Source organism: Telopea speciosissima, chromosome 7 (genome assembly GCF_018873765.1).
Source record: "Telopea speciosissima isolate NSW1024214 ecotype Mountain lineage chromosome 7, Tspe_v1, whole genome shotgun sequence".
Taxonomy (NCBI): domain Eukaryota; kingdom Viridiplantae; phylum Streptophyta; class Magnoliopsida; order Proteales; family Proteaceae; genus Telopea; species Telopea speciosissima.
The window spans coordinates 16,526,278-16,550,265 of NC_057922.1; the positions used below are offsets into that span (position 1 = coordinate 16,526,278).

The 23,988-nt window shown below is 42.7% G+C and overlaps 2 protein-coding genes across 2 annotated transcripts in view; one reads left to right on the forward strand and one right to left on the reverse strand.

The window, feature by feature from the left end:
• Positions 1 to 1,935: 1,935 nt before the first annotated feature.
• Positions 1,936 to 4,060, reverse strand: LOC122666786 (pentatricopeptide repeat-containing protein At1g28690, mitochondrial-like). Its single transcript, XM_043862856.1, has one exon. It carries the CDS (start codon positions 3,949 to 3,951, stop codon positions 2,029 to 2,031), a length of 1,923 nt encoding a protein of 640 aa, XP_043718791.1. The 5' UTR covers positions 3,952 to 4,060; the 3' UTR covers positions 1,936 to 2,028.
• Positions 4,061 to 4,948: 888 nt separating this feature from the next.
• Positions 4,949 to 23,988, forward strand: part of LOC122669313 (tyrosine decarboxylase 2) — a 54,051-nt gene continuing 35,011 nt past the window's right edge. The window contains exons 1-7 of the mRNA XM_043866063.1: positions 4,949 to 5,106; positions 5,195 to 5,315; positions 5,570 to 5,642; positions 5,817 to 6,047; positions 6,999 to 7,162; positions 15,860 to 16,000; positions 18,945 to 19,004. Coding sequence (XP_043721998.1) covers positions 5,105 to 5,106; positions 5,195 to 5,315; positions 5,570 to 5,642; positions 5,817 to 6,047; positions 6,999 to 7,162; positions 15,860 to 16,000; positions 18,945 to 19,004 — 792 coding nt within the window. The 5' untranslated portion in view covers positions 4,949 to 5,104. The remainder of the gene's footprint in view (positions 5,107 to 5,194; positions 5,316 to 5,569; positions 5,643 to 5,816; positions 6,048 to 6,998; positions 7,163 to 15,859; positions 16,001 to 18,944; positions 19,005 to 23,988) is intronic.

The window sequence follows — 23,988 nt, forward strand, 5'->3', positions numbered from 1 at the left end:
CTGTTGGAGATTTCCTTACCTTCATCGTGGTTGCAGATGTATCCTGTTTATTCAAATCGAAGTGTCAGGAACCAGCAGCTTGATGAACTGCCACAAGCTGATGCTATAGCCATTTGCAAATGGTGATCCAAATTTTGGCATGTAAAATGATAACCACTATATAAATTTTTGTTTTCTTCACGATTATAATTTTTTTACTGAGGTTTAGCAATTGAATTCAGAAAAAAATATTTGTCAAAAGTGACTCAAAAAACTTGATTCTATCATGGATGTGATCTTTGACAATCTCCTAGTGGCAACTCCACTATTTGCTTTCATTTGTCATACAAGAGGGAGATAGGCCTCAAGGGCCTGGTTCAATGAAGGTGGAGAGCAGTCTTAAGCTCCCATGGGGCCAGCCTTTAAAGTCAGTTCAAAAGCCTTTCCTACTATCTGACAATAGAGTCAATTCCATGGAAGGAAATTAAAATCAAAGATATTGGCGTTTTCTTCCCTTTCGAAAAACATACTGTGGTAGGTTGAATGGACTCCATAGTATGAACTTAAAAGAGTCATAAACAATGCAAAACTGAAATGAAACCATGTCATGCAAGATGGGTTTCAAGAGCTAGCTTAATGAAGATTAAGCATCCATGGTGCATGGGGAAAAAAAAGGAAAAATCTCAGGCTTAATGGAATATAGACACCAAGCGGATTGGTGAGTAATGTGGTTTTTCAATGCATGTAAGTTGCAGCTAATGCTATGAATCCTATTAACAACCATGGAAACACCCAAGCATACATGATAGGACTAAAAGAAACTATAACAGAGTATGGACTTTACCTTTGTTTGGACCAAGTAGACCCGCTGTTCTCTGTCCAACTATTCTTTATCTTCTATGAAGATGGTGATCGAATGCAACGCTTTTCCAGCAATCAAACTTACAGTGTCTTCCGGCACCTTCAACCTCTAAGAGAGAAGAGAATTCAATGGCAGTACTCTCTTGATACTTTGGTGCTAGGGATTCTGGTGAAGATTTTTAAATTTCTCTCACTCCCACAATCAGGGAGTTGAGGAAGTAACTCCCACTGCCGGTTTAGAGCAACCGTCTTTATGCTGATGTGACAATATATTCTCCTACTTGACTTGTATTACCACATGCGAAGTAAACATTACAACTATTTGACTTCATGAGATGAAAATACAAAACTTAACCCTTAAAGAGTATTTTATATTTGAAAATCGAAATCAAAACTTCAACCCATGAATCATGACGGTACCTATTCACACAAAGAACACTTTCTTCTATGTATTACAATGAATTGTCTTTCTCATACTGAACTTTCATGTGATGAGTTTAAAATTTTATAGAATCAACTCTATAGTTAATTCTAGGTTCAACCTTTATTGCCTATTCAATTTATTGGCATATGTCTATGTATACATTGAATTAGAGAATGGCATATTTAAAATTGCAGAAAACTTTAATTTAGAATCATTAATTGCATATTGCAATATCAGAACATTAAGCACTCAATGATTTACATAATCTCATATGACCCGCATGATCTACAAGCGTTTTATAACTTCTCATATCTGTACATCCAACATAATCTGAATTTGATTAGCCAACTAGTTCCAAATTATCAATGACCCTATACGTGAGGATGTGATCCTTAGTGCCCTTAAGATATCATCCAGATTCCAGACCCTCTTTTTGTACAACCACCAAAGAAATCCATGGAACAACAATGTTCATAGCAAACAGGTGCTCTCAAGACCCATCCATTAATTAGTAATTTTTTTTGTACATTATCTCTTACATTCAAAACAATTTGAATCTTTCGCTACTTCTGCAAAATTGGACAAGAAGTTACAGCACCAGTAAAAGTTTCAGATCAGTGCAACATCACTTTATGCCAAGGAACTTAGATATTTCCTGTCTTTTAAACTTTAGAAGACGAGGTGTTAATCAATTTTACAACTAAAGATGACAAGATTGTTGTCCACCTTCATGGTAACAGCTCACATTTGATCCAATTAACCAATCAAACAGCCACAGAAATCTCTGTCAAGTTCTCAAAACCATCAACATAACCAGTTCCTTTCATTGCTAATACGACTTCATCTAACATCTTGTATATGTGATCTGACCAAGGGTGTGATTTATCTGCAACATAGAAAGAATGAGTCTTGCCATTGATGCTAATCCAACTGCATCCAGGCAATTTACCCAGACCCCTTTCTTTCATTGTCATTCTTACTTCTGCTACAATATCCCAGCTCCCAGAAGAAGCATGCACATTTGATAGAGATACGTAATTTGATGGGTTTTTGGGCTCTAACTGCACAAGAGACCTATAAGCCAAATCCTGCATCTCCAAGTTCCCATGAATTACAGAAGCAGCAAAAAGAGCCCCCCAAACACTAGGACCAGGTTTCACAGGCATTTTACAGATCAAATCTAATGCTTGATTGAGGTGGCCCGATCGACCTAACATATCAACCACACATGCACAGATTTCCACCGTTGGTGAAATCCCATACTTAATCATTGCAGAATTGTAGATGTCCAAGCCCTCGGATACCAATCCTGACCTACCACAAGCTGAAAGGACTCCCACTAACACAATATCATCTGGTTCAATCCCATGCTGGAGCATCCTATTAAACAGAACAATGACTTCCTGACCCTTTCCATATAATCCATATCCAGCAATCATTGAACTCCAGGTGATTGTATCTTTACAAGAATCATCATCAAAGACCCGCCTTGCAAAAACCAAACTCCCACACTTAGAGTACATATCAATTAGAGCATTTCTTAGAGAAACTTCATTGTATATATCCTTCCTGATAGCAAAACCATGAATTTGCTTCCCTTCCATCAAACAAGCAAGGGAGCTACACGCAGGAAGGACACTTACAAGTGATACCCTATTGGGTTCTATTCCATATCTCAAATGCATTTCATGAAAAAGTGATAAAGCCTCCTTCGGTTCTCCATTCTGCACAAAACCACTTATCATTGCAGTCCAAGCAACAACATTTTTAGAATTCATCTGGTAAAAAACCCGTCTACCTATGATTACATTGCCTCCTTTTGAGTACATATCGATCAAACAACAACCTACATGGACATCTGAATCCAAAGCCAGCTCATTTCTAATGACAAAACAATGAATCTCCCTTCCATAATCCCGTTTTCCAGTGTTGCTTCCACAAAGAGGAAGAATAATAGAAACGGTAAATGCATCAGGTCTTACTCCCTCGCCCTGCATCTGGTTCACAAGCCTCCACATACCCTCATTACACTCAAGGTCCACAGATTTAGCGTACCCAGATATCAAAACATTCCAAGAAGCACAACTTCTATGAGCCATTTCGTCGAAAACTTTGCGAACATTACTAAGGTTCTCAGATTTATTGTACATCGACATAAGGGAATTCGCAACAACCGTATCTGAAACAAACCCCATTCGTATACACTTACAGTGAATCACTTTCCCAGTCTCTGGGCTTTGGAGCTCAGCAGATATTTTCAAAAGCGTTGCAAAAGTGAAGTCATCCGGCATAATTTCGTTCCCTCTGCATATTTGATTAAAAAGCTCAAAGGCCTCTTCGAACACATGGTTTCTAGCGTACCCACTAATCAATGAGTTCCAAAGGAAGACATTCTTTTCGCGAACCGAATCAAAGACAAGGAGAGAATCTCCTGGAAATCCACATATGGAATACGCGGAGATGAGTTTCGTGGCAAGAAACGGATTCTGATGGAACCCAAGAGAGCATATTTGGCCATGGCATTGCTGTACAAGTTTCAGAGATCTGGCGTTGATGGAGCGTTGCAGGAGTTGAAGAAGATGACAGGAGGGTTCAAGGATAATGGCAGAAGAGTAAAAACACGAGCTTCCCGGTGCAAGTACTTTCTTTGCAGACAAGTAAAGGAAACGGAGAGAACGAGGGAACATAAATAATGAGTGGAGAGTTGATTAAATCTGCTCTTCCTCTTTCTCTCCTCCCGCTCTTCCATCTTTGGACCCCAACATCTCTCAGTTGTTTGATGGAATTCTTGTGCGTTCGAATGAGAGCAAAGGCTCTGTGACTGCTCTCCTACTGTCACCCATCGCTGGACACGCACCGAGCGCGGGTATTAGAAATGAGTCGTCGTCAGTATACCGAACTTCAATTACCGAAACACCCTTGAGGCCTTGACTGGGTTGGTTCATTGGTTGGTAATGTGGAATAGATTCAGTGGTGGTCCTGTTTTGCTCCTCAGTTTAGAGGGGACAGGGCCATTCTTACCCATTGGATTGGAATCTCTTGAGCACTCTGTAGCTTGTTGGGAATTAAACGAAAATCCGTATTATTCATTTACAATTCTATTTGCTAGTAAAAAAAATTTGAACTAGGCAGCATGGTTTGAGGTATCTGATCGGATTGGTTGATTTTGGCCGAATCAGATCAGTATCGGCTGAGACTGATCCTGATATCGATCCGATCCTGCTGTACGGATAGGGGTAAAACTGTAAAAAAAATTAGTTTTTTTTATAAGAAACACTGCGTGGTCATGTAGCCCTACGTTAGGATGCAGGGCGGAACAGTAATTTGTAGTGGCTTTTGTGTCTGGGCATAGAATCCATGCAATTCAAGCAATGTTCATTTTTCTCATATATTTTTTTGGGAGTGTGATCCTATGTCAGTACGGCCAATGGAAGCATGCATAGAAGCATCAACATAACAGAATTTTAACTTTTCATGGGGGTAAGGGGATCTTTTTGTCCCATATTGTGTTTAGCGCAGGGGCCACGCTTCCGTACATGTTCCTTAAATTTTTTTTTTTTTGGTAAAACGTACATGCTCCTTATTCACTATTAATTTTTGGGTCTCTTCCCTGTGCCGCAGCCCCTGTGCCTGGCAGAGAACATTCTCCCTTTTTTTATTATTTTATTCTGAGTGGAGGAAATGTTTTTCAAAGAGAAAAGGCGTGAAAACAACCGTTTCCAATTCCATAGGAATCCTTAAGCTATCGTATATAGGGAGCCTTGGATGTTAGTGTTTGTGGCTCTGTGCTGCGCTCTTTGATTCTCTCTCTTTCCCACGTCTATAGCCAAAAGAAGAGAAATGTAAAACAAGCTGCGTTTAATGGCGCATTTAGTAGTAAGATTGCTTTTATGTGTTTGATGACATTGAGTTTCTGGGTTTTAATTCCAGGGAGAAGGGATTGAAGCCGATGGATGCTGAGCAGCTCAGAGAGAATGCTCATAAGATGGTTGATTTCATTGCTGATTACTATAAGAACATCGAGAGTTTCCCAGTTCTCAGTCAAGTTGAGGTGCGAGTCGCTATCTTTTTACTTCTCCCTTCTTTCATTTGGAAGCAATTTGTTGTTGTGCAACTTCTGTTTGCAAACTCGGCTCTATTGGTTTCTAGTTTTCAGTCGTGCTACTCTATTGCAAATCTGAGATTTTAAATATCCAAGCCTAATATTTTTTTGAAGTCTCTAGCTTCGCAATTGTTTCTGGGTTAGTTTTTTCCCTCCATCCCCCCAACTTAACATAATTGTTTGATTCTGGGCCTTCCATGCAGCCTGGGTATCTGAATAAAATTTTACCGGATTCTGCACCTACCCATCCTGAATCACTGCAAAATGTTCTTGATGGTGAAGTTACTCAACTTTTGTTTTTTTTTTTTTTTTTTTTTTAAAGTTTTATGTTGTTGATCACATTAGCCTAGTATTGGAATTAATCTACCAGTGGAGTATTTCAGTTGTTATTAAATTCTAAATTTGTTGATTGGGATATATGTGAATGAATTGATATTTTTGGGGGTGCAGATATTCAGGAGAAGATATTACCAGGGGTAACTCATTGGCAAAGCCCTGATTACTTTGCATATTTTCCTTCTAATAGCAGTACTGCTGGGTTCTTAGGAGAAATGCTCAGTGCTGGTATTAACATTGTTGGTTTCAGTTGGGTGACTTCTCCTGCTGCGACTGAACTAGAAGTTATTGTTTTGGATTGGTTTGGTAAAATGCTGAAGCTACCTGAAGATTTCCTTTCACAGGGTAAGGTAATGGTGAACAATTATATCAGATGTTTAATGCAATTACAGTAGTTCTAAGATTTCATCACCATGATGTTTAATTTGTTTTCTGTTAGTGTTGATTGTTTGAGAGTGTTTCCATCCACTGACTCGTTGTATGTTGTCGGCCATCTTGTAAAACCTCATATTGTCCTTCGCTTCATTTTCTTGGACCTATAAAAAAAATACATTTCATTTCACAATCCCTGTGGCTTTTTGGTGACAGAATAGTGACACTAACATAAAATGGAGATAAAATATTTGCTAAGAGAGTGAACTCACAATATGCACAATCTAATTCATTTAAAGACATACTCAAGAGTGTTGCATGAACCTTTAAAGTTGGAGTGAAATGTTTTCTTTTGTGTCCTTGAAATAGACTTTGTTACCCGGACACTTGAAAGTCGGGTCATGCCCACGTCCAACACTTGACTTTTATGTCATGTTGCACCTAATTTGCACCCTTGGTGTACCTGGGTAAAGTAGGGGTATTAAAAATTTAAAACTCGAGGTATAAATGCTTATTATCCATAGATACATTGAATAGTGGCTGATTTGCGAGTTTCTCTTGAGGTTGAAAAAGATAATTCAAGTCTGATCTTGTGAACTGTTGAAATTATGAGGAAACTTGGAATAGTTTGGGCTTAGCTAAATGGCCTGTAATGGCCTGTTTGTTATTTCTTTTTCAACTCCTATGGTGCAAATGATCCACAAGCGTAAATGTGCAATACTACAATGTTTCCAATCCTTCTCACTCATAGGAAAATCACAATATGTATGTATAACAGTGTTTTCTTAAAGCTAGTTGTTCATAGACACAAATGCCTATATGGTATGATATTTTTTTTACATTTTTTTCTGAGTAAGTTTATTTGGTTACTCATAGATATCACAGAAATATTATGTAATTGTTCTGTTTGAAATAATGTTGCAGGTAAAGGTGGTGGAGTGATTCAGGGTACAGCAAGTGAAGCTGTTTTAGTTGTTTTACTGGCTGCTCGGGATAAGGTCTTGAGGAGGGTTGGAAAAAACTCCCTCGAAAAACTTGTGGTGTATGCATCTGATCAGACACATTCTTCTCTGCAAAAAGGCTGCAGGGTATGGCAGATATTTGCATTAGTATCTTAGTTTCTAATAAAGTTTTGTCAATTGATGAAGGTATTTTCTTATTGACACCCCTTAGGGGTGTCAACTAATTTGTAACCTTACTTTTTGTCATTTTAGTATAACACACTTTTTTTCTTTTCTTCAAAGAGGGTAAATCCGGTCTTACATGTGTAGTTGTGTACTCAAAAAATGAGCAGTTTGCCAAATCAGGCCTGCAGACAGGTAGTAGTAGAGTGCCTTTTCTGTAAATAACTCAGTGCCCCTTTCCATTTATAATTAAAAAATAATACGATGTGAAGAGTTCTACATAGCAAGGCAATGACAACTTTTAATAATCACATAATAATAAGTCACTTTCAAATTATTTTGAAAACTGTTTTTTACACGACTTAAAGAGATTTTGGGAATAAGGTCAGGGGCAATCAAAAGAAAGTTACAATTTCTAAATACACCTATAGAGATGTCGTTTAGACAGTCCCATTGATGAATATATGTTATTGAAGCAATGAACCTGTACTGGTTCTCTAAACAAAAGAAATCACAAATAAGTACTATGATTGGACTCAAGCATGGTTCAGTCCTGAATTTAGCCGTTATGGATCACCAATGATTTAAATGAATATTAAGTGTTTTATTGTTTGTTTCTTACGTCAATCTCTTATCTATTTTTACAATAGGTATGAACAAAGTCCTAAATCACTTAGCTCTATTCTGGATTTTCATTTCCTTTGTGAATTGTACAAAATTAAAACAATTGTTTCCGAGATTCTAGTGAAAATTTTGAAAATGTCAACCTTGATAATTAAAATGTTTATTAGAAAAGATGGAATGAGGATAAAACAGTTAGGAATAGTTCTGCATCTAATGCCGTCAGAAACTGAATAAGATTCAATAGATTTTTGAAAGAGTACTGATCCAAAGATAGGGAGGGTAATTCCTGTATAGAACAGAGGTATACCTATCCAGCTCTCACGTAGCATATTGGTCATCCCATTCACATGTCTTGTTACAGAGAAGAGAGTTGGATGGTGAAGCAAAAGAACATGGATTTGATGTAGATTACTTAGATCTCCCTTCCATCTTTCTTCCATGTCAAAACAATGACAGTAACAAATTTTCTCCACTTATAACTATACACCCTGTGAATAGAAACTTGAAAGCTTTGTAGAGTAGCTTCAAGCACATTTTAGTTTAGCTTACTTTATTGCAGACCTCGGCACAACAATAAGGTTTCTCCATTGTGACCTAGTGGTTGCGGGTTCGAGTTGGGAAACAGCCTCTTCGTGAAGCAGGGGTAAGGTTGCATACATTATGACACTCCCCAGACCCTGCAGTGGCGGGAGCCTTGTGCATTGGGTACGCCCTTTCTTTTGCTTGATTGAAGAGTTGCTTCAGAGTTCAGAAGTCAACTTTTCATCTTTGAAGACTCTGCATATACTTCCATGTTCCCTTCTTTTGTCAGAACTTCTTTCTGGATCTACGCAAAAATCTATAACCAGTCAACTGGGAATTAAAGAGAAGCGAGTGGACCACTGGGTTTCTAGGAATTTGTTCTATGATTCAGTGAACCTACAGAGTACCCAGACTGTTGCTAAAATTACTGTCCTTGTGTTTTTTTTTTTGGTGTGGATTTTTGTTATGTTACTCTGTAGTTAATCAATTATTTAAAGCTAATCATTTGTTTTAGAATATCGCATTTTCTGATTTGAATGATGTTTTAATTTTAGCATTTAATATTTTTATGGCTATAAATATGACCAGCTGTCTAATCAAATATCGGTTATGTGTTTGTTGTGTTTTTGAACTATAAATTCTTATCTCCTGCATTCATCATATTTTAATATGTTACCCGTCTGGTAAGTCACATGACTCACATAGCATCTATAATATATATAATTATATCACATATTGGCTTAAGTTCTTTGTTTTTTGGGTGGTAGCATTTTACCTTAGTTTGGCCTAAAATGACCTTGGGAGAAGTGGTGAGGAAAGACATGCATAGCTTAGGTCTTATTTCAAGTATGACCTCGAATAGAGGTGATTGGAGGGCAAAGATCCATGTAGCCGATCCCATTTAGTTGGAATAATGCTGAGTTGTTTTTGTTATTGCTGTTATGTTCTTTTCTTTTTTTACTATTTTATTAATCTTTTGTCTTTGCAAGGATCCTTGTAGCTGACCCCATTTAGTTGGGATAAGGCTGAGTTGTTGTTGTTTTTGAAACATTTTACCTTAGTTGCTTATGAAAATGAAATGTAAATATATTATTTATTACTACCAATTTCCTTTTCTGAAATTCAGTAACCAGATTTTGCCTAAGAATTTATTATCTCAAGACAAAGAAGTGTTGTAGCTTGGGTTTTTTTCGGTAACCATACTTAAATTTTAGTGGATATTTCTCCTAACCCTTCTGGGGAGTGGGGTTGCTAGTTTTTTTATGATCTTCTATTCGGCCAAATGCGAGCTTTGGTTCTGTTAGTTTTAGATATAAATCTGGCCCTGTCAATACCTTAGACTGTAGACATTAGTTTATGCTACTGAAATTGTAATATGCAGTTCTTTGTTAATCACTTGGAGCAATATTCTTTGGAACATGTTTCCATTGTTCATCAGCTCATATAAATTTTTTTTGGGTGAATAAATAAGTATTACCATACCTCAGGGGGGGGGGGGGGGCAGGGAAAAGAGAGAAAGGAATATACAAGGGAAGAGGGGGGAGGGGAGAAACAAAGCCGACCTACGCGGAGGTGGCAATAAAAAGGGAGGTCAGATCAAGATCCCAAAAAACAGCAATGTGCCTATTTCTAGGGGTGTCTCTGATAGCACGAAGAGGGAGATGGCTGAGCTTGGAAGAGACATCAAAGGTGATGGCTTTCCAAATCAGATCAAAGGATCGAGAGTTGGAAGTCCATCTCCTAATGTTACGCTCCATCCAAATGTGGTGAACAGCAGCTCCAAAGATTAGCTTGCCAATGATGTCGCAGATCGAGGTCCCTGAAAAGGACTTAGCCACCCAGGGCCATTCTCGGTCAAAAGGGAGGGGTTTTCTGCTACGGTGCCAAATGGAAGAGAGGGCTTTTTTCCAGATGGTTGAGGTGAAAGGGCAGTCAAAGAAGAGGTGGGGAATGTCTTTGAGGCCGTTCCAACAAAGGGAGCAGGTGGAGGGAACATGGATGTGACGGTGAATAAGGAAGGCTTGGGTTGGGAGGCAAAGGTGGAGGGCTCTCAAGGTGGTGAGGCTATGGCGGGGAATGTGGCCTTTGAACCAGACAAGGTTGTGCCAAGGAATAATGGGGGCGGAGTGGCGAACAAAGTTCCAAGCAGAGAAGGAGGTGAAGCGGCCATTGGGAGAGGGCAACCACAATAGTTTGTCATCAGAAGGGGGGGGGGGAGGGGGGAAGGGGGGGAGAGCAGGCCATATCCTATCAACAATAGAGGGATAGAGAAGAGGGTGGGGGGGACACCAGGCTCCAGAGGAAATGAGAGAGGACAGGGGGGCATTTTTTGGGAAACCAGAGGAGTAGATGGACCTGGGACCGAGAATGCAATACAGGATACTAAGAGGGTGCCAAGGGTCAAGCCAGAGGGAGGTGGAAGAACCTCGAGCAATGGAGGTAGTGATTCCACAAAGGGCCAGGGGACGGAGGGCAAGGATCTTTCTCCAAATCCAGGAGGCGTCAGAGGGGGTGGGGACAGTCCATAAGGAGTCAGACTTGAGAAGGTGGGAACAGACCCAATTGACCCAGATGGAATCCTGACGGGAAGAGATTTTCCAGATCAACTTGAGGATGCCGGCAGTGTTGGAGTCTTTGAAGCGGCGAATCCCAAGACCTCCCTCGGATTTGGGAAGGCAGATGGACTTCCAAGTTAAAGGGTGGAGAAATCTGGAGGTGTCGGCCCCTTTCCAGAGGAAGGCGCAGAAGAGGCGCTCCATCTCACGAGACGTGGCTTTTGGAAGGGCAAAGGTCCCACACCAGTAGATGTAAGTAGCTTGGAGGACGGAGCGAATACAAACAAGGCGGCCGGCATAGGAAAGGAGTTTGCTTTTCCAAAGCTGGAGACGCTTGCGGATATTGTCCAGCATGGGAGCACAATGATGCTTAGAGAGCCAGGCCGGAATGAGGGGAAGGCCAAGGTACTTGATTGGGAGGGAGCCAAGGGTAAAACCAGTCAGGTGAAGAAGGGAGTCCTTTTCTGAATCGGGAATACCAGAGAGGAAGATTTTGGATTTAAGGTGATTGGTGCGGAGACTAGAGAGGGATTCAAAGAGATGAAGGGAATTCATGATAGCAGAGATAGAAGAGTGAGAAGCTTTGGAGAAGATTATCAGATCATCAGCAAAAGCAAGATGGGTAAGATTGATATGCTTGCATTTGGGGATGGGGGAGATGAGATGGAGGTCCGTTTTGGATTGGAGGCTACGGGAAAGGACTTCCAAAGCTATGGAGAAAAGGAAGGGGGAGAGGGGAAAAAGCCAGCAGGGGAACCATTGACCAGCACGGAGAAGGAGGGAGAAGAGATGCAAGCATGAATCCAACGGACAAAGGCAGGGGGGAAGCCCATTTGAGATAGCACTCCACCGATGAAGTCCCAGCAAAGGGAGTCAAAAGCTTTGTGGAGATCAATCTTCATGAGGGAGGCCGGAGAATGAGATTTGCGGTCAAAACCCCGCACTACCTCAGAGCAGAGAATGATGTTGTCTGCAATGCTACGGCCAGAAATGAAGGCGGATTGGTTCGGGCTAACAAGAGTAGGGATAACCGCCTTGATTCTGTTGGCCAGGATTTTGGCAATGAATTTGTAAATGAGGTTGCAAAGGGAAATGGGCCTGAAATCCGCGAGGGAGGTGGCCCCCTCTTTTTTGGGGATCAGGTAGATGAAAGTCTGATTGACCTGGGCAAGCTGGCTAGGCTTGTAGAAGAAGCTACGGATGGCTTTGAAAAGGTCTCCTTTGATGGAGTCCCAGCAGCTAAGGAAGAAACCCATACTGAAGCCATCAGGGCCAGGGGCTTTGTTGGACTTATGGGAGCGGATAGCCTTGGAGATCTCATCATCCGAGGGAATGCTAATGAGGGAGTCAGCGCTCTGGGGGGAGAGGAATTTGTTGATGAGGTCCGGGGGAATGGGGGGGGGGGGAGAGGAGGGGGGGATTGAAAAGATTGGCAAAGAAAGAGATGGAGGCAGATTTAATGTCATGGACCGAGGTGAGGGGCGACCCATCAGAGGAGTGAAGAACGGTGATGGAGTTAGAATTGAGGCGGGCTTTCAGAGATCTGTGGAAATAAGTAGAGTTGGAGTCACCCAACTCAAGCCACTTGATGCGAGCCTTTTGGCGCAGGAAGCTTTCCTCAAGGGAAGAAAGGGAATACAATTCCTCATAAAGGGACTTTTCCTCGGAGGCAAGAGAAGGGTTGAGGGGATCAGATTGAAGTCTAAGTTGTAAGGAAGAGAGATTAGACTTGCAAGAGGAAAGGCTGGAATTGATGTTACCAAAGGTGGGGAGATTCCACCTTTTTAGGGCACCTTTGGTATTACGGAGTTTCCTAGAGAGAGCAATGAGGGGAAGGGAAGGAGAGGAGACCGAGGTGCGCCAAGCCTTGAGGACAGTGGGAAGGAAGAGATGGTTGGAAGTCCACATGTCAAAAAATTTGAAAGGCTTGGGGCCAAAAGAAGTGTAGGAGTGGATTTGGATATGGCATGGGCAGTGATCAGACAAGCCTTGAAGAAGGAAGTTGGCTAGAGAGTGGGGGAAGGAAGAGAGCCAAGCCTCATTAGAGATGAATCGATCAAGTTTGCAAGCTATGCGGTTGGGACCAGAGCGGCGATTGTTCCAGGTGAGGGGGGAACCAGTCCACCGAAGGTCATCAAGGCCAAGATCTTCTAAGCACTCATTTAAAGCAAGGACGGAGGGAGAATCGATGGGTCTTCCCCCAAGTTTCTCAACTTGGGACTGAACCACATTGAAGTTACCACCTAAGCCCCAAGGGACGGAGTCCAAGGAGGGCTTGAGGAGGGGGAGGTCGTGGCATAGAGACACACGCTCGGTAGCAAGGTTGCTGGTATAGATGACCGTCAAAAGGATGGAGGTAGGGGAGTTGGGGATGGAGAGGCTAAGATGGAGGAATTGGGGAGAGGAGTGGAGGAGAGAGGCGGTGATTTTGGACGGGTCCCAAAGGAACCAGATCCGACCAAGAGGGGAATGGTTGTAATTGGAGAGAAGAGAACAAGAAGGGGTAATAGAGGCAGCAATGCGGGAAGCATTATCTTGATGGACACGAGTTTCAAGAAGAGCACAAAAAGAGGAGTGGGAAGACTTAATAAGGGACCTGATATCCTGATGCTTAGCCAGGGAATTAAGACCCCTGACATTCCAAAGAAATCCAGCAGACATGAGAACTAAGAGGGGAATGGCCGGGTGCGCACCAGAGGGGTGCTGCGATAATGGCGGCGAGAGAAGACAAGAGTCGGGCAGCGAAGGAGAGGCCTGCATGGGGGGGGAGGGGAGTTGAAACCGGGGGGGTAAGGGGGGGGGGAGGGGGGGTTGTCCGAGAGAGAGGAGAAGGAAGTGGACCTGGTGAGAGAATGGGACGGGGGGGTGGGGAAGAGTTTGTGGTAAAGGTAAGCAGGGGGCGTATAGATGGGTAGGTTATAGGAAAAGAAAGATTGGGCTTGGGCTGGGGGTAATGGGTCAAGAGGAGGGAAGGGTTGGGTTAAGGTAACAGGGGTACTGGGCCGAGAGCAAAGGGGGATATGGGCCAGGGCCAAGGGTTTGGTAGGAGGGGGGTAATAGGTCGAAGAGTTGGGATGGGGAAGATGGGCCTTGAGAGTGGACCGAGAAGGAGAAGGGGGGGTGGAGGTTAAGGGTGTGGGCCCAAAAGGAACATTGGTAAGGGAGGTGGAAGCGTGAAAGTCGATAAAGGGTGGTGACGTGTTGGGGGTAGGGAGAAGAGGGGGTAGAGGGTGTAAAAAGGACGGAGAGGTAGAGGGTAAACGGGGAAGAGGGGGTAAAGATGGTACATAGGAGGGGTAAGTGAGGGTAAAAGGGGAAAAGCAGGGTTAGAGGGTCGAGAGGACAAAAAGAGGGGGGTATTCAAAAGAGGGGCTAAAGCAGTCTGAGTCTGCTCAGAGGGGGAGGTGATTTCGCGAGAAAGGCAAGGGGAGTAGTCCTGAAGCAGGGGTTCGACAGCGAAAACGGTGACTTGACTAATCTCAGATGGGGAGCTGCACAGCGTCCCAGAGTGGTAGGAGACGAGACAGGGGCTCTTCTAAGCTCAGAGGGGAAATCAGTGGCCTAGTACATCACTGTGTTCGCGCAGATGCAGAGAGGCAAAGCAGTAGGATCTTCGATGGCTAGTTTGTCAACATGCTCGATGATCGAGGAGTCTGGCGTCTACAGAGGTTGCAGGGCGAGAGCCTGGGAAGTCTCGGTGCTTGGGGCAGACGTATTTCCAGAAATAGCAGCGGCATCGACGGCGACGATGGCGGTGGAATTTTGATGACGACAACTGAGTCGGCGACGCTGGTGCCTATTTCGCTTGGGAGTTCTGCCGCGATGCACTGCAGGGGAAGGATCTTCGATGGGCAATGCTACGGTGGCGGAGACTTCGTTGAGAGAGGAAGTCGCAGCCGGAAGATGATTGATGAGAGAGGAAGTCGCAGCGGACGATGATCTTTCTGCGTGGTAGGTTGTTTGTCTCGGGAGCGATTCTGCAATGCAAATGCGGCAGGTAGAGTTTGAGTGACCAAAAGATTTGCATTGTCGACATGAGGAGGTAGCCATTCGTATCGCGCAGGCTGTTCAAACCAGAAGCCATCTTCTTCTTTGATAGAGATGGATGAAGGGGAGGGAGTCTGCTGAGATGTCAACACGATGTCTCGCAAACGAAAGCCTATGTTGTTTGAGAGTGCACAAGTCCGTGCGGAGAGGAATGCCCAGGACCGAACCAATACGGCTGAGGCTCTCAGTGGTCCAGTAGTGGAGGGGTAATCCAAGGAGAGTGACCCACATGGGAATGGTGTTGAAGTCGACCTTGTGGAGAAGGAGATGAGGCTGCCACTGACGAAGAAAGATTGGTTTGGTTCCCACCAGCCAAGGGGCACCATCCAACGCGCGAATCTTGGCTTCTTCAGAGAAAAACTTGAAGAGGAACACACCAGAGTCGAGGAGATGGATATCAAGCATCCCATGAGCTTTCCATTGCTTGGTGAGGGAGGCCTGGACTATGGAGAAAGAAGGCAGGCCACCCAGAAAATGCCCCATAAGGCAGGAGGTCCATTTCGGGAGTTCAGGGGATAGAATGGACATGGGGCAGAGGGCGAAAGGGATGCCATTTTCAGTGAGGGGTTTTGAAAAGTGTAGGGAAGTATCAATCTGAGAAGGAGGATTCTGACGTAAAAGGGAGGACCAGGAGGCAGAGGGGGGGGATTTGAGACGCAGCAGTGGAAGGTGGGGGAGAGGGAGAGATGACAGCGGAGGGGTTGCCGGGGGAGTCAAGGAGGGGTGACGGTGAGGGCAAAGGTGGAGGGCTGGCCGGGGGGGGGGGGGAGAGGAAAGGTTCATGACTTAGGTCCAGTCTTAACATTTGAAAATACTGTTGCTGCTCAGTTCATATAATTTTACTTACAGAATGAGAGTTGATCTGGCAATTTTTGTGATCTGGTTTTGAATGATGTTTCCTATGTGATATCAGATTGCAGGGATCTATCCAGAAAACTGTAGATTGCTGGAAACTGACTCTTCGACGAACTTTGCACTTTCTCCTGATGTACTTAGTGAAGCCATCTCAAAAGACATTGCTGCTGGTCTAGTTCCAATTTTCTTATGTGCTACAGTAAGAAAACTAACATACAAACATTATTGACATTTTGTTGCTTTCCATGCTTCCCTAATCTGTGAATTCTTTTAATGCTCTCACTTGTCATTATATTTCTTTTACTAATTCCTACTGATTGTCGTATGAAACTTTTGTTCCCTCATTTTTCATGATCCTATTTAATGTCACTCTTAGAGAGCTGTGTGATGCATGGATTGCTAAATGGGATGGAAAGAAATAAAAAGAAAAGGAAGCATTATAGAAAACAGCACCAAATTGAATAGTTAATCATCTTCTAGTGGACATCTGGGACCAAATCGTGATAACACAAGGAAAAAAAAAAGTGAAAAACAATAAAAATGTTATTGCTAACGTGTATATTCGGAAAATAGTTGCTTTTGTGAGGCTTCCCACAAGATATGGGGAAAAATAAAGAAATTTTAGACCCCCCCCCCCCAAAACAAAAAAAATGCTAGCATAAGAGGCTTATTTTTTGCCTTGACATATGTGTACATTTTTTTGGGTCCATTTTTTGTGAGATCTCATTTGAGCCATCATAATATGTGGATGTAATTATAGTTATGTATGAAGGTGTGGTGACTAGTTTGAGATTTGTGGGACGTCAGGGCAAGGAATTCCCAATTACAATTGGGTAACATTAGGGATCTGCCTTAACCCCTTATCTTTTTGCGCTTATTATGGACGACCTAACCAAGAGTATCCAAGACGAGGTCCCATGTTGTATGCTCTTTGCCGATGATAGCGTTTTGGTGGATGAGACAGAAGCAGGATTTGACTCTAAGTTAGAGTTATGGTGATCAACCTTGGAAACAAGAGGCTTTAAGATTAGTAGAATGAAGATGGTATTAATGTGTAATTTTAGTCATACTATGATGGATTCTGATATGGTGCGAATTGGGAAAAGAGAGATACCACAAAGTGATTATTTTAGATTTCTGGGGTCGATCATAAATAAAGAAGGTGACATAGAGGATGCTGTTTCACAGAGAATTAAAGTGGGATGGATGAAGTGGAGAGGTGCATCTGGAGTGCTGTGTGACCGACATATTCCTTTAAAGTTTAAAGGAAAGTTGTATAGGACTGTTGTACGACCGACTATGATGTATGGGGTAGAATGTTGGGCAGTTAAAAGTGTCATATTGAGAAGCTATGTGTAGCAAAGACGAGGATGTTAAGATGGATGTGCGAAAAAACTAGGAAGGATAAAGTAAGGAAATGAGCATATTAGAGCTGACTTGAGAGTTGCCCCGATCAATGACAAGCTCCGAGAGAGTCGTTTGAGGTGATATGGTCATGTTCAACGGAGGCATTGGGACGCCTCAATAAGGAGTGATATTATCCTAATTGAAGGAGCTAAAAAAGTTATAGGCAGGCCTAAAATGACTATAGGAGAAGTTGTGAGGAAGGACATGCATAGTCTAGGTCTTGTACCAAGCATAGTTCAAGATCTCGTCTCGTCTCGCCATTTCGGGCAGGTCGAGATATCCGAAATATCCGAAATTTACCGAAATATGGTATTTTTTCTGCCATATTTCGACAGTTCATCTCGGTGGGTTTTTGGCCATATTAAGGCCTGATACTTCATGTACACCCTTATTTAAGCTAAATAAACACATTTAAACCTTCATATTGCAAAAAAATGAACTCAAAGTGGTGTTTTGGGTTTGCACCCTTGATTGACAGTATACGGTCGGACCCTGATGTGTAAATAGTTAAATACACATTGTTTAAGTAATATACCAAAATTTCACGAAATATACCGAATTTTGGACCTTTTTTCATTTCGTATGGTCATCTCGTCTTGGCAGTGTTGAGACATCCAAAATATACCGAAATATCGGCGATATGTCGCGAGATTTTGAACCATGGTACCAAGTATGACCTCAGATAGATCCTATTTGAGGGAAAGGATTCATGTAGTAGACCCCATTTACCTGAGATTTTCCTGACTTACTTGGCTGTGCCTCTTTCCTCTTACTTCCATCTTTTTTTTTTAGACCTCAGTTTCCCTACTTTGTTTTGTTGGATCCATTTAAGCCGACCCCATTAAGTTGGGATAAGGCTGAGTTTGTTGTTGTTGTATTAATAGCCTCTTAGCCCAACAATTTTTTGTTTTTTTTTTCAAACTGTCTTGGTATCATTGTCAGTTGGTCCACCCTTCTCAACAATTACTTGTAGAAAAATGTTGAGAGAAATACAATTATTGCCAATATGCTTCAAGGGTAATTCTACATGGGCACAACCCAGCTCACCAATAATGGGGTCTAAGCTGCAAAGACCCCCCCTCCCCAAAAGAAAAAGAAATATAGTATTGGAGCCAGACTATGTAAAAGAAATCAAACTTTCTGAACCTGAATGAGATAGGGCTTTGGGCCACTACCATCTCACATTCCTTATTTGGTGAATGACATTGTACTATATACTTCATGTTATTTGTTCATTGCAAGTCATTTTCGAGGTTTAAGGACTGCCTGAATCCAGTCTGATTTCAATCTTGGACCCAAAGTTGAACACTTTCTGAAGCTAGATCTCCCATCAAGCTGCCTGGGCCATGAAGTTGTGATCCAGCCAGCTGAAGCTGCATCACTTTTAATTCAACATCAATGGCTACTCATTTTGGTGTTTAGACTTGCTTTTTTAGAAGTGTTTATAGCATACTTTTTCAATCTCCTCAATTTAATTATAGGCATTTCCATAAATGGATAGGAATAAACAAAAGTGAAATGCAGCTGTATAGTATGGGGTCCTATTGTTTGCAATTGTGGCAGTATGCAACCCATACAAAACTGAAATATGACATTACTGTTTGTTTACATCTGGTTATGGAATTTATGATGCCAATGCCATGATATTACAAGATCCGAGTTGTGAGTTTGGTTGGTTGCTAATTCATGTTGCAGAATTTTTGTCTATGGATGTAATCTTGCATGGTTGTTTTCAGGTTGGTACTACTTCTTCAACAGCTGCGGATCCTCTTCCAGCATTGGGAAAAATTGCTAAGGTGACTGACACACGTGATATATTAAGAAAATTGTCATGGTTAAATCCAAATTAGATAAATGTGAACTCCTTATGCTGTGCTTTGATTATAGTGGTATTGGTTTTTGAACTACTATATTCCTTGAATATAATACTACAAGGTGGATGAATTTAAGTTCCAGTGATATTTGAACTGGATGATGATACCGAAAACGTTACCTAACAGTACTTGGGAACTTTTTTGAGTATTATCATGGAGAAGGTTTCGAAAGTCCAAATTGGAAGTTGTGGGGACTGCAAAAATAAAATTGCAATCTGTTGGTTTTGGTTACCTGAAATTTTTACATGCATTAAAATGCATTTGGGGTTAAATTATGTGATCTCTGGTGATTGAAAAATCATATTTCTTTAATTGCATGACTTAGATGTATGGAGTTTCAGTTTGCATTACTTTTGTGATGTATGAGGGGCGTAAGCTGTGATTCTTCAAAGTTCAGGTACATTACTCATCCTGTAATTTTGTTGCTTTTACTGGTGGGCGTGGGCCCTCACTTAGGAAGGGCTGGTCTTATATTTCAGTTCAAAGTTGGGCTGCGCTTAGCCTGGGTGTGCCCATTGTCCTCTATGCATTGTCCTAGTCCTGACCTGGCCAGGGAAAATGTTAGCCTTATTGATAATTTTTTATTTTCATAAAATTTTCAAATCCTAAATCTGCACGGTTCCTGTAACAGTTTTCAGATCTGGAACAATCAATAGTAAGAACTGTAGAGAGAAGAAAAAAAAGAAGAGAATAGGGCAGCAAAGAGCACTACCGCCAGTTCCCTGTTTTTCCTTCCTGTATCCTTTGCTGGAATGGCCTTAAGGACATCGATCACCTTTTCTTCTCTTGCCCCTCTGCCTTTTATGTTTGGAAAAAATCTTTAAATTCCATTTGACCCCGTTGTAGGAGACCCCTACCCTTCTCTAGGGAGTGGCTTTGGATGGACATGACCTTCTCTAGCAGCACTATTTGTGATATCGCAAGTAAGCTTGTGTTTGGGGCTGTTCTCTCACATTTGGATGTAGCTGAATCTTCGAAGATGGACCTCCAAATCCCGATCTCTCGATATGATTTGGAAAGCCACCTTCTTCGATGTTAGCTCCATGCTTCACTTGTTACCCCATGGTTCTCTTATTGATTTCTCTAGGAACAGGCATATTGTTGTGTCCTGGGGTTTACCTGTTTCTCTTTTTCAGCCTCCTACCCCTTCCTCCTAGGGCTTGAGGCTCTGTATAGCTCCCCCCCCCCTTTTTTTCCTTTCTTTTCTGTGTATTCCTCCTCCCCCTTTTCTTCCCCTTCTCCGGGTTTTAGTAATGAATTGTTTATTCACCAAAAAAAAATAAGAGCACTACCAATTGGAGAGAATAGTTGAATCTCCGATCGGTAGTCACATATGTATTATATAGTGCAAAATAAAATACAAAGACAAGGATAACCTTACACATATGCACGACCCTACTTTTTTTTGGATGAATAAAAATTATATTACGAAGAAAGGAGGAGGAATATACAGGCCCGAGGGCAAACAAACCAAAGAAAAGAGAGAACAAGAAAGCCTAGAGCGAACTAGGCTGCAAAATGGAGAGAGGAAGACCCCAGGATACAACAATGAGCCTGTTCCTTGGGGTATCCTTTACAACAGCGAGAGGAAGCGAGCTAATTTTAGAGGAAACATCAAAGGAGATGGCATTTCAAATCTTGTCTAGAAAGCGAGAGTTGGAAGTCCATCTTCTAAGGTTGCGTTCCATCCAAATGTGGGAAATAGTGACACAAAAGGCAAGCTTGCCAACTGAATCACAAATAGATTTCCCTCCAATTGTCATGTCTATCCAAACCCACACCCGATGAAGGGGGAGGGGACTTCTTCTACCCGGCCAACAACAATGCAGGACTCTTTTCTAAATGGAAGAAGTCAAAGAGCATGAGAAAAACAAGTGATCTGTGTCTTCTTGCCCTTTCCAACAAAGGCAATAGTGGGGGGAGACCTGAATGTGTCGGTGAATGAGGAATGCCTTAGTCGGGAGGCAGTTGGAGAGAGCGCGCCAAGAGGTGAGACTATTGCGAGGAATGTGCCCTTTTAACCAGACGACTTTGTGCTAAGGACAGTGGGTCCCTCTGTGCCTAACCATATCCCAAGCTGAGTGAGAGCTAAATCTGCTGGAGGGGGAAGGGAGCCAAAGAATAGTGTCACTTCTGCCACGATGATCTGGAGGGATGGGGAGGGAGGGAGCTCTAAAGATCCACAAGGGGAGGGGGAGAAATGGGGGGGGGGGGACCAGGTGCCTCTGAAGATGATGGAAGCGACTAAGGAGGATCTATCCAGCCTAGAGGATTATATACTATATATCACGGGAACTCACGACTATAGACAGAACACGAGAGGGGTACCATTTATCAAACTAGAGAGAGGTTGAGAGGCCATCATCAATCCTGCATGAAATGGCATAGAAGGCTGTGTCTCACTTACAAAATTCTGCGCTCAACCCAGGAAGAATTGGTAGCAGGGCTAACTGACCAAATGGAGTCCCTTCAAAGAGGCCCGGTATAAACCCAAGAAGACCAAATGCTGCCTTTGTTGGTGAGGAGTTTCCAAATAAGCTTGAGAGAACCAGCAAGATTGCCATCTTTAATCCTTTGAGACTAAGGCCCCCTTCAGATTTAGGGAGGCATAGGGAAGACCAATTCTTGGGGTGAAGAAATCTGGTTGAATCCACTCCTTTACAAAGGAGGGCACACATGATAGACTCTGCTGCCTTAATGATGGCCTTAGGGAGGCCAAAAACTCAACTCCAATATACGTAACAAGATTGAAGCACTGATCTGATGAGCTCCAGCTGACCTGCATAGGAGAGAAGCCGGGCTTTCCAGAGTTACAACTTCTTGCGAAGGAGATCTAAAATGGGGGGAGTAATGGTGAGCTGTAAGTCTAGCGGGGATGAGGGGAAGGCCAAGGTATCGATCGGACAGGCAAGGTACCAATGGTGAAACCGGCAAGGGAGGAGAGGAGGGTTTGGGTGGTGTCTGGGAAACCAACAAGGAAGATGTAGGACTTGAGGAGATTAATGCGAAGGCCAGAAAGTCTTTGAAAAAGGAGAAGGGAGGACATGATGGACTCGATGGAGAACAAGTCAGCCTTAGAGAAGATCATGATATCATCGACAAAAGCAAGGTGGGTCAGGTTTGTGGGCTTACATTTGGGGGGGGGATGGGAGAAATGAGGTGGAGGTCAGTATTGGATTGGAGGCTGTGGGAGAGCAACTCAAGGGATAGGCAAAAGAGGAAGGGGGAGAGAGGGCAACCTTGGCGGATGCCAACAGAAGAAGAGAAATAACCAGCTGGACTGCCATTCACAAGAACCGAGAAGCGGGGGGGAGGAGATACTGGAATGAATCCAATTGACAAAGATGGGGGTGGGGAAGACATTTTGAGAAGGACATGGGATATGAAGACCCAACGGATGGAGTTGAAGGCTTCGTGAATTTCAATTTTCATGAGGGCGGAGGGGGGAGTGGGATTTGTGGTCAAAGCCTCGGACAATTTCCTGACATAGGATGATGTTGTCTGAAATGCTACGCCCAGGGATGAAAGCAGATTGGTTAGCACTCAACAACTGAGTTTAATCATCAATAGGTATTCCTCCTCTCTCTCTTCTCCTTATTCTTCTCGGTTTGTTGTCCCCCCCCACCCCTTTTTTGTTTACTATTCCTCTCTCCTCTCTCTCTATATCTGTCTCTCCTTATCTCTCTCGGTATCTATTCTGCCCCCTTTCTCTTTTTTTCTTTTAGCTCCTATTTAATCTCAATTTGTTACGGTTTGACTAATAAATCCCAACTTCATTTTCTCCTCCCTTTCCATGATTTAATTGCTAGATATGGTGGGGTCCACCATTGACTTAAATCCAAAAATATAAATAAAAGCTTAATTATAACTCCCACCTCCCTTTGCAGCTTATAAGACTTGAACTCAAGACCTCTCACTAGCTTACGTCACAACCACTACCTTACAGGTATCCTTATCCAATTGGTTGGTGACAGAGCTATTTATAATTTGGGTTCTGACAGATCAGCTACAGTATCCCTTATCATTAGAAGCTCAGCCTGGGATCTTTCATCTATGCTCTCCCCTCACTTGGACCACATCTGGGCTGCCCTCCCTCATATTCTCAAACCCCCCTCTGGGAGAGGGGACAAAACCATTTGGTCAGCCTCAATCTAGGAAATTCAGTCTGAAATCAGCTTGGAATCTCATTAGAACTCATGCTGATCCTCTCATCTGGTGCAACTTGTTTTGGTTCCCAAGCTCCATTCCTAGGCACAGCTTCACCCTTTGGCATGCGCTCCGCAACTGTCTCCCTACCCAGGCTTTCCTCATCAGTAGGCATATTCCAGCTTCCCCTTGTTGCATTTTGTGTTGGTCCAGCATTGTGGATACTGATCACCTATTCTTTAAATGCCCTTTCTCCTCGAACATCTGGTCCTGGATCCTTGCCCGTTGCTGGTCCGTCAACTGGAGAATTCTTCCTTTCCATCGGGGAATGGATTTGGGTGGATATGGCATTTGGAGGCAATTCCTTTTGTAACCGTGTGGGTAAACTCGCGTTTGGTGCTGCTATTCATCAAATTTGGCTTGAGAGAAATATTAGAAGATGGACTACCAAATCTAGATCTTTTAATCATATTTGGGATTCCATCTCCTTGGACATCAAAAGCAAGTTATCGGCATTCCCTTTGTGCCATTCGGGCTCCCCCCACGATAGTCACATTGTATCTTCTTGGAATTTTGCCCTTTAGGGTTGCATCTTCTTGTTTTCTTCTTGGAGCCTTGCCTTGTGGGGTTGTAATTTTGGGTTCTTTATGCTCCTCTCGAGCTCTCTTTGTTTCCCCTCCGGGGGCTTTCTCTTAGGTTAATGAATTTTTAGTTTACCCAAAAAAAAAAAAACATTTCAATTGTTAATTAAATCTACAAA